General features: G+C 47.9%; 1 protein-coding gene across 1 annotated transcript in view; it reads left to right on the top strand.

The window, feature by feature from the left end:
• Positions 1 to 20566, top strand: part of p2rx1 (purinergic receptor P2X, ligand-gated ion channel, 1) — a 188618-nt gene that overhangs the window by 132744 nt on the left and 35308 nt on the right. The window contains exons 2-4 of the mRNA XM_068010065.1: positions 13641 to 13788; positions 15037 to 15108; positions 16799 to 16868. Coding sequence (XP_067866166.1) covers positions 13641 to 13788; positions 15037 to 15108; positions 16799 to 16868 — 290 coding nt within the window. The remainder of the gene's footprint in view (positions 1 to 13640; positions 13789 to 15036; positions 15109 to 16798; positions 16869 to 20566) is intronic.

Raw genomic sequence — 20566 nt, 5'->3', positions numbered from 1 at the left:
TCCTTTTACTCTGCTCCACTCCCCGTCTCTCCTTTTACACTGCTCCACTCCCCGTCTCTCCTTTTACACTGCTCCACTCCCTGTCTCTCCTTTTACTCTGCTCCACTCCCCGTCTCTCCTTTTACTCTGCTCCACTCCCTGTCTCTCCTTTTACACTGCTCCACTCCCAGTCTCTCCTTTTACTCTGCTCCACTCCCTGTCTCTCCTTTTACTCTGCTCCACTCCCGGTCTCTCCTTTTACTCTGCTCCACTCCCTGTCTCTCCTTTTACTCTGCTCCCCTCCCGGTCTCTCCTTTTACTCTGCTCCACTCCCTGTCTCTCCTTTTACACTGCTCCAACCCCGGTCTCTCCTTTTACTCTGTTCCACTCCCGGTCTCTCCTTTTACAGTGCTCCACTCCCGGTCTCTCCTTTTACTCTGCTCCACTCCCGGTCTCTCCTTTTACAGTGCTCCACTCCCGGTCTCTCCTTTTACTCTGCTCCACTCCCGGTCTCTCCTTTTACAGTGCTCCACTCCCGGTCTCTCCTTTTACACTGCTCCACTCCCGGTCTCTCCTTTTGCAGTGCTCCACTCCCGATCTCTCCTTTTACACTGCTCCACTCCCGGTCTCTCCTTTTACTCTGCTCCACTCCCGGTCTCTCCTTTTGCAGTGCTCCACTCCCGATCTCTCCTTTTACACTGCTCCACTCCCGGTCTCTCCTTTTACAGTGCTCCACTCCCGGTCTCTCCTTTTACTCTGCTCCACTCCCGGTCTCTCCTTTTGCAGTGCTCCACTCCCGATCTCTCCTTTTACACTGCTCCACTCCCGGTCTCTCCTTTTACAGTGCTCCACTCCCGGTCTCTCCTTTACTCTGCTCCACTCCCGGTCTCTCCTTTTGCAGTGCTCCACTCCCGGTCTCTCCTTTTACAGTGCTCCACTCCTGGTCTCTCCTTTTACTCTGCTCCACTCCCGGTCTCTCCTTTACTCTGCTCCACTCCCGGTCTCTCCTTTTACAGTGCTCCACTCCCGGTCTCTCCTTTTACTCTGCTCCACTCCCGGTCTCTCCTTTACTCTGCTCCACTCCCGGTCTCTCCTTTTACAGTGCTCCACTCCCGGTCTCTCCTTTTACTCTGCTCCACTCCCGGTCTCTCCTTTTACAGTGCTCCACTCCCGGTCTCTCCTTTTACTCTGCTCCACTCACGGTCTCTCCTTTACTCTGCTCCACTCCCGGTCTCTCCTTTTGCAGTGCTCCACTCCCGGTCTCTCCTTTTACAGTGCTCCACTCCCGGTCTCTCCTTTTACTCTGCTCCACTCCCGGTCTCTCCTTTACTCTGCTCCACTCCCGGTCTCTCCTTTTACAGTGCTCCACTCCCGGTCTCTCCTTTTACTCTGCTCCACTCCCGGTCTCTCCTTTACTCTGCTCCACTCCCGGTCTCTCCTTTTACAGTGCTCCACTCCCGGTCTCTCCTTTTACTCTGCTCCACTCCCGGTCTCTCCTTTTACAGTGCTCCACTCCCGGTCTCTCCTTTTATTCTGCTCCACTCCCGGTCTCTCCTTTTACTCTGCTCGACTCCCGGTCGCTCCTTTTACACTGCTCCACTCCCGGTCTCTTCTTTTATTCTGCTCCACTCCCGGTCTCTCCTTTTACTCTGCTCCACTCCCGGTCTCTCCTTTTACACTGCTCCATGCGCGGTCTCTCCTTTTACTCTGCTCCACTCCCGGTCGCTCCTTTTACACTGCTCCACTCCCGGTCTCTCCTTTTACTCTGCTCCACTCCCGGTCTCTCCTTTTACTCTGCTCCACTCCCGGTCTCTCCTTTTACTCTGCTCCACTCCCGGTCGCTCCTTTTACACTGCTCCACTCCCGGTCTCTCCTTTTTCAGTGCTTCACTCCCGTTCTCTCCTTTTACTCTGCTCCACTCCCGGTCGCTCCTTTTACACTGCTCCACCCCCGGTCTCTCCTTTTCCTCTGCTCCACCCCCGACCTCTCCTTTTACACTGCTCCACTCCCGGTCGCTCCTTTTACTCTGCTCCACTCCCGGTCTCTCCTTTTACACTGCTCCACTCCCAGTCACTCCTTTTACACTGCTCCACTCCCGGTCTCTCCTTTTACACTGCTCCACTCCCAGTCACTCCTTTTACACTGCTCCACTCCCGGTCTCTTCTTTTACACTGCTCCACTCCCAGTCACTCCTTTTACACTGCTCCACTCCCGGTCTCTTCTTTTACACTGCTCCACTCCCAGTCACTCCTTTTACACTGCTCCACTCCCGGTCTCTTCTTTTACACTGCTCCACTCCCGGTCTCTCCTTTAAATCTGCTCCACTCCCGGTCGCTCCTTTTACACTGCTCCACTCCCGGTCTCTCCTTTTACTCTGCTCCACTCCCAGTCTCTCCTTTTTCAGTGCTCCACTCCCGGTCTCTCCTTTTACACTGCTCCACTCCCGGTCTCTCCTTTTACACTGCTCCACTCCCGGTCGCTCCTTTTACACTGCTCCACTCCCGGTCTCTCCTTTTACTCTGCTCCACTCCCAGTCTCTCCTTTTTCAGTGCTCCACTCCCGGTCTCTCCTTTTACTCTGCTCCACTCCCAGTCTCTCCTTTTTCAGTGCTCCACTCCCGGTCTCTCCTTTTACTCTGCTCCACTCCCAGTCTCTCCTTTTTCAGTGCTCCACTCCCAGTCACTCCTTTTACTCTGCTCCACTCCCGGTCTCTTCTTTTACACTGCTCCACTCCCGTTCTCTCCTTTTAATCTGCTCCACTCCCGGCCTCTCCTTTTACACTGCTACACTCCCGGTCGCTCCTTTTACACTGCTCCACTCCCGGTCTCTCCTTTTACTCTGCTCCACTCCCGGCCTCTCCTTTTACACTGCTCCACTCCCGGTCGCTCCTTTTACACTGCTCCACTCCCGGTCTCTCCTTTTACTCTGCTCCACTCCCAGTCGCTCCTTTTACACTGCTACACTCCCGGTCGCTCCTTTTACACTGCTCCACTCCCGGTCTCTCCTTTTACTCTGCTCCACTCCCAGTCTCTCCTTTTACAGTGCTCCACTCCCGGTCGCTCCTTTTACACTGCTCCACCCCCGGTCTCTCCTTTTCCTCTGCTCCACTCCCGACCTCTCCTTTTACTCTGCTCCACTCCCGGTCTCTTCTTTTACACTGCTCCACTCCCAGTCACTCCTTTTACACTGCTCCACTCCCGGTCTCTTCTTTTACGCTGCTCCACTCCCAGTCACTCCTTTTACACTGCTCCACTCCCGGTCTCTTCTTTTACACTGCTCCACTCCCGGTCTCTCCTTTAAATCTGCTCCACTCCCGGTCGCTCCTTTTACACTGCTCCACTCCCGGTCTCTCCTTTTACTCTGCTCCACTCCCGGTCTCTCCTTTTCCTCTGCTCCACTCCCGACCTCTCCTTTTACACTGCTCCACCCCCGGTCTCTCCTTTTCCTCTGCTCCACTCCCGACCTCTCCTTTTACACTGCTCCACTCCCGGTCGCTCCTTTTTCAGTGCTCCACTCCCGTTCTCTCCTTTTAATCTGCTCCACTCCCGGCCTCTCCTTTTACACTGCTCCACCCCCGGTCTCTCCTTTTCCTCTGCTCCACTCCTGACCTCTCCTTTTACACTGCTCCACTCCCGGTCGCTCCTTTTACACTGCTCCACTCCATGTCTCTCCTTTTACACTGCTCCACTCCCGGTCGCTCCTTTTACACTGCTCCACTCCATGTCTCTCCTTTTACACTGCTCCACTCCCGGTCGCTCCTTTTACACTGCTCCACCCCCGGTCTCTCCTTTTCCTCTGCTTCACTCCCGACCTCTCCTTTTACACTGCTCCACTCCCGGTCTCTCCTTTTACACTGCTCCACTCCCAGTCTCTCCTTTTACACTGCTCCACTCCCGGTCTCTCCTTTTACACTGCTCCACTCCCGGTCGCTCCTTTTACACTGCTCCACTCCCGGTCTCTCCTTTTACACTGCTCCACTCCCGGTCTCTCCTTTTACACTGCTCCACTCCCGGTCTCTCCTTTTACACAGCTCCACTCCCGGCCTCTCCTTTTACACTGCTCCACTCCCGGTCGCTCCTTTTACTCTACTCCACTCCTGGTCTCTCCTTTTACTGTGCTCCACTCCCGGTCTCTCCTTTTACACTGCTCCACTCCCGGTCTCTCCTTTTACTCTGCTCCACTCCCGGTCGCTCCTTTTACTCTACTCCACTCCTGGTCTCTCCTTTTACTGTGCTCCACTCCCGGTCTCTCCTTTTACACTGCTCCACTCCCGGTCGCTCCTTTTACACTGCTCCACTCCCGGTCTCTCCTTTTACTCTGCTCCACTCCCGGTCGCTCCTTTTACACTGCTCCACTCCCGGTCTCTCCTTTTACACAGCTCCACTCCCGGCCTCTCCTTTTACACTGCTCCACTCCCGGTCTCTCCTTTTACACAGCTCCACTCCCGGCCTCTCCTTTTACACTGCTCCACTCCCGGTCTCTCCTTTTACACTGCTCCACTCCCGGCCTCTCCTTTTACACTGCTCCACTCCCGGTCTCTCCTTTTACACTGCTCCACTCCCGGCCTCTCCTTTTACACTGCTCCACTCCCGGCCTCTCCTTTTACACTGCTCCACTCCCGGCCTCTCCTTTTACTCTGCTCCACTCCCGGCCTCTCCTTTTACACTGCTCCACTCCCGGTCTCTCCTTTTACTCTGCTCCACTCCCGGTCTCTCCTTTTACTCTGCTCCACTCCCGGCCTCTCCTTTTACTCTGCTCCACTCCCGGCCTCTCCTTTTACACTGCTCCACTCCCGGTCTCTCCTTTTACTCTGCTCCACTCCCGGTCTCTCCTTTTACACTGCTCCACTCCCGGTCTCTCCTTTTACTCTGCTCCACTCCCGGTCTCTCCTTTTACACTGCTCCACTCCCGGCCTCTCCTTTTACACTGCTCCACTCCCGGTCTCTCCTTTTACACAGCTCCACTCCCGGCCTCTCCTTTTACACTGCTCCACTCCCGGCCTCTCCTTTTACACTGCTCCACTCCCGGCCTCTCCTTTTACTCTGCTCCACTCCCGGCCTCTCCTTTTACACTGCTCCACTCCCGGCCTCTCCTTTTACTCTGCTCCACTCCCAGTCACTCCTTTTACACTGCTCCACTCCCGGTCTCTTCTTTTACACTGCTCCACTCCCGGTCTCTCCTTTAAATCTGCTCCACTCCCGGTCGCTCCTTTTACACTGCTCCACTCCCGGCCTCTCCTTTTACTCTGCTCCACTCCCGGCCTCTCCTTTTACACTGCTCCACTCCCGGCCTCTCCTTTTACTCTGCTCCACTCCCGGCCTCTCCTTTTACACTGCTCCACTCCCGGTCGCTCCTTTTACACTGCTCCACTCCCGGTCTCTCCTTTTACACAGCTCCACTCCCGGCCTCTCCTTTTACACTGCTCCACTCCCGGTCTCTCCTTTTACACTGCTCCACTCCCGGCCTCTCCTTTTACACTGCTCCACTCCCGGCCTCTCCTTTTACTCTGCTCCACTCCCGGTCTCTCCTTTTACACTGCTCCACTCCCGGCCTCTCCTTTTACACTGCTCCACTCCCGGCCTCTCCTTTTACACAGCTCCACTCCCGGTCTCTCCTTTTACTCTGCTCCACTCCCGGCCTCTCCTTTTACACTGCTCCACTCCCGGTCTCTCCTTTTACACTGCTCCACTCCCGGTCTCTCCTTTTACACTGCTCCACTCCCGGTCGCTCCTTTTACACTGCTCCACTCCCGGTCTCTCCTTTTACTCTGCTCCACTCCCGGTCGCTCCTTTTACACTGCTCCACTCCCGGTCTCTCCTTTTACACTGCTCCACTCAAGGTCTCTCCTTTTACACTGCTCCACTCCCGGTCTCTCCTTTTACTCTGCTCCACTCCCGGTCTCTCCTTTTACTCTGCTCCACTCAAGGTCTCTCCTTTTACACTGCTCCACTCCCGGTCTCTCCTTTTACACTGCTCCACTCCCGGTCTCTCCTTTTACTCTGCTCCACTCCCGGTCTCTCCTTTTACACTGCTCCACCCCCGGTCTCTCCTTTTCCTCTGCTCCACTCCCGACCTCTCCTTTTACACTGCTCCACTCCCGGTCTATCCTTTTACACTGCTCCACTCCCTGTCTCTCCTTTTACACTGCTCCACTCCCTGTCTCTCCTTTTACACTGCTCCACTCCCGGTCTCTCCTTTTACACAGCTCCACTCCCGGCCTCTCCTTTTACACTGCTCCACTCCCGGTCTCTCTTTTTACACTGCTCCACCCCCGGTCTCTCCTTTTCCTCTGCTCCACTCCCGACCTCTCCTTTTACACTGCTCCACTCCCGGTCTCTCCTGTTACTCTGCTCCACTCCCGGCCTCTCCTTTTACACTGCTCCATTCCCTGTCTCTCCTTTTACTCTGCTCCACTCCCTTTCTCTCCTTTTACACTGCTCCACTCCCGGTCTCTCCTTTTACTCTGCTCCACTCCCGGTCTCTCCTGTTACTCTGCTCCACTCCCGGCCTCTCCTTTTACACTGCTCCACTCCCGGCCTCTCCTTTTACACTGCTCCACTCCCGGTCTCTCCTTTTACTCTGCTCCACTCCCGGCCTCTCCTTTTACACTGCTCCACCCCCGGTCTCTCCTTATCCTCTGCTCCACTCCCGGCCTCTCCTTTGACACTGCTCCTCTCCCCGTCTCTCCTTTTACTCTGCTCCACTCCCGGTCTCTCCTTTTACACTGCTCCACCCCCGGTCTCTCCTTTTCCTCTGCTCCACTCCCGGCCTCTCCTTCTACACTGCTCCACTCCCGGTCTCTCCTTTTACACTGCTCCACTCCCTGTCTCTCCTTCTACACTGCTCCACTCCCGGTCTCTCCTTTTACACTGCTCCACTCCCGGCCTCTCCTTCTACACTGCTCCACTCCCTGTCTCTCCTTTTACTCTGCTCCACTCCCTGTCTCTCCTTTTACACTGCTCCACTCCTGGTCTCTCCTTTTCCACTGCTCCACTACCTGTCTCTCCTTTTACTCTGCTCCACTCCCTGTCTCTCCTTTTACTCTGCTCCACTCCCGACCTCTCCTTTTACACTGCTCCACTCCCGGTCGCTCCTTTTACACTGCTGCACTCCCGGTCTCTCCTTTTACGCTGCTCCACTCCCGGTCTCTCCTTTTACACTGCTCCACTCCCGGTCTCTCCTTTTACTCTGCTCCACTCCCGGTCTCTCCTTTTACACTGCTCCACTCCCGGTCTCTCCTTTTACTCTGCTCCACTCCCGGTCTCTCCTTTTACACTGCTCCACTCCCGGTCTCTCCTTTTACTCTGCTCCACTCCCGGTCTCTCCTTTTACACTGCTCCACTCCCGGTCTCTCCTTTTACTCTGCTCCACTCCCGGTCTCTCCTTTTACACTGCTCCACTCCCGGTCTCTCCTTTTACACTGCTCCACTCCCGGTCGCTCCTTTTACACTGCTCCACTCCCGGTCTCTCCTTTTACACTGCTCCACTCCCGGTCTCTCCTTTTACACTGCTCCACTCCCGGTCTCTCCTTTTACTCTGCTCCACTCCCGGTCTCTCCTTTTACACTGCTCCACTCCCGGTCGCTCCTTTTACACTGCTCCACTCCTGGCCTCTCCTTTTACTCTGCTCCACTCCCGGTCTCTCCTTTTACACTGCTCCACTCCCGGTCTCTCCGTTTACACTGCTCCACTCCCGCTCTCTCCTTTTACACTGCTCCACTCCGGGTCTCTCCTTTTACTCTGCTCCTTCCCAGTCTCTCCTTTTCCTCTGCTCCACTCCCGCTGTCTCCTTTTACACAGCTCTACTCCCGGTCTCTCCTTTTACTCTGCTCCACTCCCGCTCTCTCATTTTACACTGCTCCACTCCCGGCCTTCACTCCCGGCCATACATAAAATGTATATTTCTGATTGAGCCCTGTCCCTCCACAGATCGCTCAACATATCACTTTAAACTTTCCAAGGTAAAGAAAACCACAGCCAAATTGAACCATCTATTAACCCCCCGAATGAGGCGAACCAAACCAGGTGTCTTTAGATCAACAAATAAACTATTTATTCGAAAAGCTAAACTCTTAAACACTACTAAGATATAAACAACATTTGAAAAAAAGTAACTAAGTCCATTTCAGATTTATGTTCCTGCCGAAGTGGAATCTTCCGATGTGGAACAGTTCCAGGTTACTTGAAGTCCTTGCAGCCATCTGACGGGGAAAAAAAGGTTCTTCAACATGACAGTCAGTCATCTAGTTCAGCAGTTGAAATGATGCTTTTCTTCTCCAGTGATGAATTCAGCAATTACAGTTCAGTAGTTAAAGTAATTGGTTATTTTCTTTTCAGAAATTAATCTGGCTTGACTATATTCAAAATTCTGAGAGTAAAATTATTAGGGTTTAAACAGACAGAGAGAGAGCTCTCCTAATTCCTTCAGTAAATGCTGTCTGTGTCTGTGTCTCAACGGTCTCTGCAAAAGCCAGTTTTTCAACTAGTTTCAAAATTAAATGGCAACATTGTATATCCTGTCCTTGGTCTCCAAATGGCTGTATCTGGGTCACCAAGATGCATTTTCCTTGGTAACTTCTGAGGCTGGCTTGTTCTCCCTCTCTGTATGGCTGTATCCAGGGCAACCAAGATGAACTTTCACATTGTAACTTCTGAGGTTGCCTTAAAGCAGTACTGATCCTTTGCTGTCTTAAAGACACACCGCAGATTCCCCTCCACCCCACCCACCCGCCCCCCACCTCCCCCCTCCCGCCCCCAAAACACCAGGATCATGACACTGTGAATTCTTTGTTCTTCTATGTGGGTTCTTATTCTACTTGGAAAGTGATTCCCACCTCTGTAGCTGAGCTTTTAAAGTCTTAAACATTTAATTTGTTTAACTTATCATGCGATATGTCTCCCTGCTGTACAAACTCCTTAGCATTAAATGTGGCCATCTCTTTGTTTTCTAGCACCTTTGAGAAAAAATAGAAGAACACAAGAAAAGCTGTTTGTTTATTTTTCCACCATTTTAAAGGTCAATCTTCCTCTCAGTTTCCAAATCTCTCATTTAGCTGGTGTTTCAGATCCTGGCTTTGAGCCCCCAATTTGTCACGGCCACGTGGTGTGATGTGGGTAGTTCCCACTGTTCAACTCCCCACCTCACTGCAGCAAATGTTTTGTTATTAGGGTTTAACTCCTTAGTGTTTTATTTTCAAATAAACAGACAGCGACAGGTTTTCTTGTTGGTTTTAAAAAACAGTAAATCAATTGTTTATTGATCAATACGTCTTATCTCAACTTTATCACTATCACATCCACTTAAGCATTAACTCATACACACACACACATACAAGAAGAGATAGATAGAGAGAGAAAAAAAAGGAAGGTGACTTTTAGTTGGGGGGAGGTCACGATAAACCTGTTGAATTTTTTTCGAAATCAAGTTCTCGATGGGTGCAGGCCTCAGATGATTGTAGTTTTCTCTCTTGATTGAAGATTCAGTTGAAGATGGTGGGACACTTCTAGTTCACTGCTGTTCAATGTAGATGTAGGATTCTACAGCAGGGCACATGCCGTCTGGCTTGCGGGAACACAAGCTGCTGGATGTTGCTTCTCTCTCTCTTCCTCTCTTTCAGGCCTTAGACTATTTGATTTTAAGGTAACGTTATGCTACTTCTCACCTTCTGGTAGGAGATGTTCTCATCTCTCCCCCCTGGTGATCACGCAATGGCCCAGGACATGGCTACTTCACATTTTCTTTGTTTCAGAAGAAGACATTGAATTCTGGACTGTTTTAGGATGGGGTGCAATTAACACCTCTTAGCTTTGAAGATTTGTCCTTTATCTTTGTCAAACAGTTTGGATACACAAAAGCCAGTTCCTTTTCCTTCGGCAGCCATTTTGGACCATTGTTCACTTTTTAAAATAAAGGTTCATTTTTTTAAAAAACAAAGTCAGTTTTTCATAACTCTTCAGAGTTAGGCCATAGTTTGTATCATCGCACTTCCGGTGTGTATAAGTCAAACGTTTAAGCCCTGCTATCATACTGATGAATCTGCACTGTGCTTTCTCCAAGGCCAATATGTCCTTTCTAAGGTTTGGTGCCCAGAACTGAACGTAATACCCCAGACGAGATCTGAGCAAGGCTCTATACAAGTGAAGCATCAACCCCCTTGACCCCCTTGAGATAAAGACCAACATTACATGTGCTTTTTGATCTTTCTTTGTACCTTTAGTGAATTTCTTTATTATTTGTTTCATGGCATGTGAGCATCTCTGACAAGGCCAGTATTTATTGTGCATCCTTAATTGCCCTTGAGAAGGTGGTAGTGAGCCGCCAGGTTGAACTGCTGCAGTCTATCTGCTGCAGGTACACCCACAGTGCTTTTAGGGAGTGGGTTTCAGGATTTCGATCCAGTGACAGTGAGGGAACGGCGCTGTATTTCCAAGTCAGGATGGTGAAGTCGCACTGTTCCAGGCAAGTGGAGAATATTCCATCACACTCCTGACTTGTGCTTTGTAGATAGGGGACAGGCTTTGGCAGTCAGGAGGTGGGTTATTCACTGCAGAATTCCCAGCCTCTGACCTGCTGCAGTAGCCACAGTATTTATGTGGCTGCTCCAATTCAGTTTCCGGTCAATGGTAACCCCCAGGATGTTGATAGTGGGGGATTCAGCGAGGGGAGATGGTTAGTATCTCTGGCGATTGACATTTCCTGGCATTTGTGTGGCATGAATGTTACTTGCCAATTATCAGCCCAAACCTGGATATTGTCCAGGTCTTGCTGCATCTGGACACAGACTGCTTCAGTATTTGAGGAGTCGCGAATGGTGCTGAACATTGTGCAATCATCAGCGAACATCCCCACTTCTGACCTTATGATTGAAGGAAGGTCATTGATGAAGCAGCTGAAGGTGGTTGGGCCTAGGACACTACCCTGAGGAACTCCTGCAGTGATGTCCTGGGACTGAGATGATTGACCTCCAACATCCACAACCATCTTCCTTTGTGTTAGGTATGAGTCCAAGCAGTGGAGAGTTTTCCCCTGATTCCCATTGACTCCAGTTTTGCTGGGGCTCCTTGATGCCATACTCGGTCAAATGCTGCCTTGGTATTAAGGACAATCATTCTCACCTCACCTCTTAAGTCTATGTCACCAAGGCTCCTTAGACAGCACCTTCCAAACCCGCAACCTCTACCAACTAGAAGGACAAGGGCAGCAAATGCATGGGAGCACCACCACCTGCAAGTTCCCCTCCAAGTCACACACCATCCTGACTTGGAACTATATCGCCATTCCTTCACTGTCACTGGGTCAAAATCCTGGAACTCTCTTCCTCGCAGCTCTGTGGGTGTACCTACCCCACATGGACTGCAGCGGTTCAAGAAGGCAGCTCACCACCACCTTCTCAAGGGTAATTAGGAATGGGCAATAAATGCTGGCCTGGCCAGCGATGCCCACATCCCAGCAACAAATTTAAAAAAACAGCACCAGAGGCACGAGTGAATCCCAGCATGGCAAGAGGTGGTGTGAAGGAGAGGACTGGGGGTGTGGAGGGCTTTGTGGGGGGCAGGCATGCAAACAGGAGCAGAGGGGAGTCACAATGGCTCCACATTGTGGTGTGTAAAATATTTTTACAGATTAACACAAATTTCTCTGAGAGTGCACAGTCTCTCCATAAATGTCTGCAACTTGGTAATTTAATGTTAATTGGCATGGAGTTCCATACTTGAACAGCCGGTTGGATTGATGGCAGCTTTGTCCCAATGTGTTCGAACAGGAGGGCTCCTGTCATTTGCATCACATCGTGGATGCTAATGAGAACTGTAGTCATGCTGTAAAGAGCCCTTATACTCTATAGTACTGAGAGGCAAATGCACTTCATCAAAGAACACAGCAGTAAGTGTAATCAATATCTGGCACTCTAGCTGACTGCCTCAATTACTCTGTGGATTGGCACTGGGTGATTAAGAATGTTTCTTTGACGGTTACATGGTGCTGCTTTCAGTTACCTGATGCACTAATCTGCCACCCACTGGGTGATCTGTTAAGACAGGTTTTGGTTCGGGGAACCAAAGAACTTCATAATACCAGAAGAGCTGACAACAACCTTAGCACAATCTATCAGGATTATTTCCCTTATTTTGGTCATTTTCCATCTTCAAAGATGGCTACTGCTGCCCACTTTTGATTCCATCGGCACTGATCAGCACTTCTTCATTATCCGATCGTGCACACGACAGGTGCCATTATCCAGTATCTATGCAGTGGGAATAATCTTGAAGAATCCTTTAATAGGGTCAACAATTCCAAAGTCAAACCTCCAAGGTATTCGGTTACCAGGGGTCTGCACTATCGAATATTGAAGCCTGGGATCTAGACAACAGCCAATGTGCTTGAAGCACCAAAAGGCGTGATGACTATGTAATGCGGACTTAGAACTTCGGCCAGGTCAATTGGCCACTGCCTGAGGCTAAAGCTCCATAATGCAGCTGAAGTACTTGATGGAGAAAGAAAGACTGACTGATTTGCATTTATATAGCGCCTGTCACAACCTCAGGGCATCTCAAAGTGCTTTACAACCAATGAAGTACTTTTTTTACAACAGTGTAGTCACTGTTGTAATATAGGAAACACGGCAGACAATTTGCACACAGCAAGCACCCAAAAACAGCAATGTGATAATGATCAGGTAATCTGTTTTGTGATGTTGGCTGAGGAGCAAATATTGCCCAGGTCACCGGGGAGAACCTCCCGTGCTCTTCTTTGAAATAGTGCCATTGGATCTTTTACTTCCACCTGAGAGGGCAGATGGGGACTCAGTTTAACATCTAATCCACAAGACAGTGCGGCACTCCCTCAATACTGCACTGCAGTGTCAGCCGTCATTTTCTGCTCAAATTTCTGTCATGAGACTTGTACCCACAACCTTCTGACTCGGGTGAGAGTGCTATCCACTAAGCCATGGCTAGAATGGCTTCACAGAAAGCCTACCCTAAAAAACAGTGACGTCTCCTTCCTGGCATCCCTGTCCATACATCAGGGTGGACCTTTGTTAATGGGCCTGCTGTGCCTTGAATCCAAAATCCAATGGGACAATGGGGATGAATTGCCCCAAAATGCTTTCTTTTACCAAAAACATGTTGGCTCTTTAAGAGCAGTCAGCAGCTGCTGGTATCCGACAATTTGAAATTCCAATCAGTTAGCCCACCTTGTGTGCAAAGACCACCACAGAAATACTTCAATAAGCTGACCATTGTGTGAGGATCGCTGGGGTCAGGCTTACCCCAGCCAAACACCAGTGGCCCCAGTAATGTGGATTAGGTGTCCACTATTGGGCTCAGTAACTCAGTCCATGAAATATACACAATAAATTCTATGTGTACATATCTAGTAACATCAATCAGTGTTAGAATGGTCTCTTGGACTATTTATAATCATCCAAAAGGGTTGGAGAGGATATGTTTCAGCTCTAATTGGTTTTATCTGGGTTTTCACCTCTCCTGAAAGATCTGGCCTTCAGTTGGCGTCAGTGTCTATACATGGTGATGTACAAGTTGTGTAGGCCTATTGGATGCAGCAGTGATTCTTTTCCTGTCTGTTTTTGTTCATATAAACTTTCCTATAAAGTACTGAGTGTTAGGTAGAGTAGACATTCAGTTTTCATTCTTCTGTTGCAGGTGGGTTTTTATCCATGAGAAAGGTTATCAGTCCATGGGTTCCACCATAAGCTCCGTCTCAGTTAAAGTGAAAGGCATCGGCTTCACCAACCTCTCCAATAATGGGCCCAAGATTTTGGATGCAGTTGACTATGCCTTCCCACCACAGGTAAAATATATCTGGAGAGGAAGACAACCTGTGAACATGAACCTAATGGCTTTAATACTCTTTCAATAATGGGGACCCAAAACTCCACACAGGCTCTAATTGAGGCCAAATCAATGGTTTATACAAAATTATCCTGACTCTTGGGGGTCAGGGTCCTGGGGGTCGGGATCCTGGGGGGTCAGATTCCTGGGGGATCAGGCTCCTGGGTGGGCCTGGGTCCTGGGGGTTTTCAGGGTCATAGGGCTCGCCGAAGCTCCTTCGACAGCACCTTCCAAACCCACAACCTCTACCAACTAGAAGGACAAGGGCAGCAGATGCATGGGAACACCACCACCTGCAAGTTCCCCTCCAAGTCACACACCATCCTGACGTGGAATGATATCGCCGTTCCTTCACTGTCACTGGGTCAAAATCCTGGAACTCCCTTCCTAATAGCAGTGTGGGTGTACGTACACCCCAAGGACTTCAGTGGTTCAAGAAGGCAGCTCACCACCACCTTATCGAGGGCAATTAGGAATGGGCAATAAAAGCTGGCCTGGCCAGCGATGCCCACATCCCACGAATGAATAAATAAAAAAAAAAGTTGTTTTCGTTTGGTGTAAACAGCCTACTGTCACACTGGGTGAGGAGAGGTCAGAAGATGCTGAAATGCTTTTATTATGTAATTTTTTGAAGCTGCTTTTCACATATTTTCATGTTTAAATAAATATTTCAATAGATATAATAGAGTACAGGACCAATAATTCAGAGAACATGGTTTCAAATTCCACCATGGCTGCTTGAGAATTTGAATGCAGTTTAAAACATCTGGAAATAAAAATCTAGGGTCAGTAAAAGCTGTCAGATTGCCGTAAAAACCCAACTGGTTCCTTAATGTCCTTCAAGGAAGGGGACCTGCTGTCCTTACCCACTCTGTTGTATCTGTGACTCCAGTCCCACACCAAAGTGGTTGACTCTTAACTGTCCTCTGAAGTGGTTTAGCAATCCTCTCAGCTGTTTCACCACCTTCTCAGGGCAACTCGAGATAGACAATAAATGCCGGTGATGTCAGCAACGCACACAACCTGAGAATGAATAAAATAACTTTCAATGACCGAACGTACGAAGGCAAGGCTCGAATGCTGGAAATCTGAATCAGGGACTGGAAATGATCAAAACATCAGTCAGTATCATTGACAGGAAATAGTCAAACATTCCTCTGTGACTTTTCATCAGTACTGGTCATATAACTGTATTTCCTTTCTTTAGGGATCGGATTCCTTCGTAATAATGACCAATTACATTATTACTCCAAGACAGTCCATGATGGTCTGTGCACAGGTAAGCTGCCATTTGCAATGGATATCCTCCTTCTGAACAACTCCATCAGGTTACATCGTAACATAGGGCATAACTTGAACCTAATCTGCATGGCAGATCTGAGGTGGGTTTGTGTCGGGCGCCCGTTTTAAATCCCAACTCATTTTACGCCGAGTTGATTTCAATGGCTTGTAAAATGGACATCTGATTCAAACCCACCCTGTCCCTGGTGGGCAACTCAGGTTAAAATTACCCCGCATAGTAACAGTTTCAAGCAGGAGAAGACCTTCAGCCTATCTAGCACACCTATCCACAGTATTCCTTTAGTGCATTTTAATGGCGTTGAATTTCATTTGTTGACGAAAACCAGTATGGTTCCTTCTTGAAATGCAATAAGTTTTCTTGTTTCATGCCATGTGCCTGTAATTTGTATATATGATCGTTTGCGTTTAAATTCTAGACATTAATCTCATTTGTCCAAACCTTTAATAATTTTAAACACCTCTATCGCATTCCCTCTCATTCTTCTCTTTTCAGGACTGAATAGACCCAGGATCATCAATCTTTCCTTGTACATCATTCCCTTAAGTTATTTTTCTCCCCTGCTATGATATCTCAAGTACTTTTCCATATAGCACATAATCCACACCAGTGTCCCCTCTGTCAAAGCTCATAACCTTACATTTCACTGTATTAAGTTCCATCTTCCATTTCTCCGCCCACTGATTGAATTTGTCAAAATCCTTTTGAATTTATACGCTTTGATAGTCATCATTTGCCTCTGCTCTCAATCTGGGTTCATCTGTAAATTGGACACTTAGAACACAATTCCTTATTCTAAATCACTTATAAAAATTCTAAACAACAGCAGCTCTCGCACTGAAACTTGTGCCACTCCATTGCTAACTGGCTGCCAACAGATGCCAACTCATTGTTGTCTACCAACCAACAATTTGCCAATCCATTTTAATACATCTCCATCTATCCTACGAGCCTGATGATTTAGGAGAGTGTCAAATGCCTTCTTGAAACCCAGGTAGATAACATCCATTGTCACTCTCCTATCTACAGGGGTGTGTCATCTCCTCAAAGAAATCCAATAAGTTAGGCAGCATCACCTACACTCCACAAACTATGTCTTAGGTTAAAGTCATGCCCACTTCAGATGCTTCATTATGTTATCCCTCATAAGGTTGGGCAGGAACAGAACCAGGCTCATATATTTTGAATTATTACTTTAAAACCGGCATGTGGAAATTGTCCCCATAATAACATCAAAAGGCACACCACAAACATATAACCCCAAATCTTTTAGATGAGGAATATCCAAACAGTTGATTCAATGTGGCCCACAAAATCCAGGCAACTGGGTTCATAGGGCTCAAACTGTCTATGGGAGCTCCGTTAAAATGGATCTGGCACAGGGTGGAGCTGCGGTACCCCCAGTACATGTACCTGAGGAAATCCCACACCTCTCGGTATTGCATTGAAGTGGCAGCTTGGATTTGGTGCTTAAGCTCCTGGAGTGGCTTTTGAACCCATAATCTTTACACTTAAAGATGAGAGTATCACCCACTGAGTTAAGCCGAATAGCTCAAGTGCATACTCTGGTTGAATGCTGATGGAGGGTGCATAAGTTACACAAATTGGGAATGATGTCGATTCGTTCAATGGTGGTAAACTATCATTTGTTCTCTTGCTTCTAATGTAGGACGAAAGTACCGAAGAGTGTGAATCTGGCAGTGAATGCATGGCAGGAGAGTTTAGCCGATACGGACAAGGTAAAACACCAATACTCATGAAGCATGAGGTCTTCCCGAGTCGGTCACTACCCTGACTATTCCACCATGATCTACCCAAAACCTGCGTGGTCCTAGGCTGATAACTAAAAAAACGGAATCACTTTTCCACACAAAGAACAACACAGTGCATCAGTGGTTTCACCAAATGGCCTGCAATTCTTTCCCAGCTTAATCATACATCTAAATCATTGCAATTTTATATTTTTAAAATGTAAAGTGCAACACAGGTGCTATAGGCAAACAGCTGGAAGTTTCAAAACTGGAAGCAGTTTGTGGAACCCCCAGAAAAATAAACAACAACAACTTGTAGTTATATAGCACCTTTAACGTAATAAAGCATCTCAAGGAGTGTACAGCAGATGACCAAAAGCTTGGACAAAGGGGTAGGTTTTAAAGACTGTCCTAGAGAAGGAAAGTGAAGTAGAGAGACAGAGAGGTTCAGACAGGGAATTCCAGAGCTTACAGCCTTAGTAGCTGAAGGGACAGCTGCTGATGGCAGAGCGATTAAAATTGGGAATGCTCAATAGGCCAGAGTTAGAGGAGCGCAGATATCTCGGAGGTTTGTGGGGCTGGAGGAGATTGCAGAGATAGGGAGGGGTGAGGCCATGGAGGGATTTGTAAACAAGGATTAGAATTTTAAAATCAACGTATTGCCCAACCTGAGAGCCAATGTATGGTCAACGAGCATAGAGGTGATAAGTAAATGGGATGTGGTGCAAGTTAGAACAAGGCAGCAGAGTTTTGGATGGCCTCAAGTTTATGGCATGAACCACCAAGATCGGCCATTTATGCTGTTTCTATAAGTATTGGGCCAACCTTCTGGTGATGTTACAGCAGATGGTCGAGAGAAACTTGCAGAAATTCATGTCCAAGGTTCTCCATGAGAATGGGAGGTCAATAGGTGAACAAGATGTTGTCCTTCAAACCTACCGAGAAACAGTAATTTTCTGAAGTTTTTATGAAAAATGGTGGTACCCATGCAGTAAATCACACTGGACAGAACCCACTGTATGTTGGCCTTTGACCTATCATTTGGCCGAGTGGTCACAAGATAACCACAGCTGAGGAAGACCATTGGGTCCATCTCAAACCCCACAGCCCCTGACTCTGATGATCCCAGGGTGTGTGCTTCCACTCCTTAATTGGGGGATCTGTTCCATTATTGATCACTCACTGTGTGAAGACGAAATCCCTAATAAAGTCCTAATTGTGACTGAGAACTCACAACCATTGGGCCTCGTTGCACCCACTTTACTGGCTTAAAATGGGTGCAATGCTTGGCAAGTTTCTGGGCCAATGTCTGGCTCCCAGGGATGCTCGAAAGACATCAACCCGATATTGGATTTGGCCATTTTTCAGGCAGTCTAAAATAGATGTTCAACCCCTTGAATATGTCAATGAGAGACCTATTTCCTGTTTTAGGACCCCTCTGGGAAATTGGGCTGCCCGGAGAAGAGGCAGCACAGGACAAAGAGAAGAAAATAATTAACTGGTGAAAAGCCTACTTCAATGGGTTAAGAATAGATCTAGGTCAAATAAATTGAAATGAAAGGTTGGCAGGAACAATGGTAGCTGAACAATGGGCTACCTTCAAAGAAGAGATAGTTCAGGCACAGTTAAGGTATGTTCCCTCGAAGGGGAAAGGTAGGGTAAACAAATCCAGAGCTCCCTGGATGACAAAGGAGATAGAGATTAAGATGAAGAACAAAAAGTGTGTTTATGACAGATGTCAGGCAGATAATACAATGGAGAACCAGGCTGACTATAGAAGGGTCAGAGGGGAAGTGAAAAAGCAAATAAGAGAAGCAAAGAGACTGACAGCTAATATAGAGGGGAATCCCAAAGTCTTCTATAGGCATATAAGTAGTGAAAAGGTGGTACAAGGAGGAGTAGGGCCAAGTAGGGACCAAAAAGGGGAACAGGAGCAGGAGGGGGAGTAGGCCATTCAACCCATCGAGTCTGCTCCACTATTCATTTAGATCGTGGCTGCTCATCTATCTCAATGCCATGTTCCCGCACTATCCCCATATCACTTGATATCATTTGTATCCAGATAGCCATCGATTTCTGTCTTGAACATGATCAATGATTGAGCTTCCACAGCCCTCTTGGGTAGAGAATTCCAAAGATTCACCACCCTCCGAGTGAAGAACTTTCTCCTTATCTCAGTCATAAATGGCCTACCCCTTAATCTGAGACTATGTCCCCTGGTTCTAGACTCATCAACCCTACATCTACATCTACATCATCTACATCTACCCTGTCATGCCCTGTAAGAATTTTGTAAGTTTCAATGCGATCACCTCTCATTCTTCAAAATTCTAGAGAATACAGGCCCAGTTTCCTCATTCTCACACACAGGCAGGGGGAATAGCTGAGGTGCTAAATTAATACTTTACATCTGCATTTATGAAGGAAAAAGATGCTACCCAGGCCACTGTGAAAGAAGAGGTGACTAATACACTAGAAGGATTTAAAATTGATAAGGAAAATGTATTAGATAGGCTGTCTATATTTAAAGTTATTAAAGGACTGGATGAGATGCATCCAAGGATACTGGGGAAAGTGAGAGTAGAAAATACAGGAGCACTGGCCATAATTTTTCAGTCTTCCTTAGACTCAGGGGTGGTGCCAGAGGACTGGAGAATTGCAAATGTTACACCCTTGTTCAAAAAAAGGTGTAAAAGTTAAGCCCAGCAACTACAGGCTAGTCAGTTTAACTTCGGTCTTGGGAAACCTCTAGAAACAGTAAATTGGGACAAAATTAATAGTCACATGGACAAATGTGGGTTAATTAAGGAAAGCCAGCATGGATTTGTCAGGGGAAAATCATGTTTAACTAACTTGCTGAAGTTTTCTGAAGAGGTAAGAGAGAGGGTTGATGAGGGTAATGCTGTTGATGTGGTGTACATGGACTTTCAAAAGGCATTTGATTAAGTGCCACAACAGACTTGTGAGCAAAGTTATAATTCATGCAATAAAAGGGAAAGTAGCAACATGAAAATGAAATTGTCTGAGTGACAGGAAACAGAGAGTAATGATTAATAGATGTTTTTCGGGCTGGAGGAAGGTTTGTAGTGGAGTTCCCCAGGAATCAGTGTTGGGACCCTTGCTTTTTCTGATGTATATTAATGACATAGACCTTGGTGTACAGGGCACAGTTTCAAAGTTTGCAGATGATACAAAACTTGGAAGCATTATGAACTGTGAGGAGGATAGTGTAGAACTTCAAAAGGACATAGACAAGTTGGTGGAATGGGCAGACAAGTGGCAGATGAAGTTCAATGCGGAGAAATGTGAAGTGATTCATTTTGGTAGGAAGAACATGGACAGACAATATAAAATAAAGGGTACAATTCTAAAGGAGGTGCTGGAGCAGAGGGATCTGGGTGTACATGTGCATAAGTGATTGAAGATGGCAGGACAGGTTGAGAGAGGTTAATAAAGCATACAGCATCCTAGGCTTTATTAATGGGGGCATAAAATACAAGAGCAAGGAGGTTATGTTGAACTTGTATAAGACACTAGTTCGGCCTCAGCTGGAGTATTGCATCCAGTTCTGGGCGCCGCACTTTAGGAAAGATGTGAAAGCATTGGAGAGAGCACAGAAAAGATTCACGAGAATGGTTCGAGGGATGCGGAACTTTAGGTATGAAGATAGATTGGGGAAGTTGGGG

This window comes from Heterodontus francisci, chromosome 30, assembly GCF_036365525.1.
Source record: "Heterodontus francisci isolate sHetFra1 chromosome 30, sHetFra1.hap1, whole genome shotgun sequence".
Classification (NCBI taxonomy): Eukaryota; Metazoa; Chordata; class Chondrichthyes; order Heterodontiformes; family Heterodontidae; genus Heterodontus; species Heterodontus francisci.
Note: the sequence above shows the minus strand (reverse complement) of the source record. Positions and strands in the feature narration are given on the sequence as shown.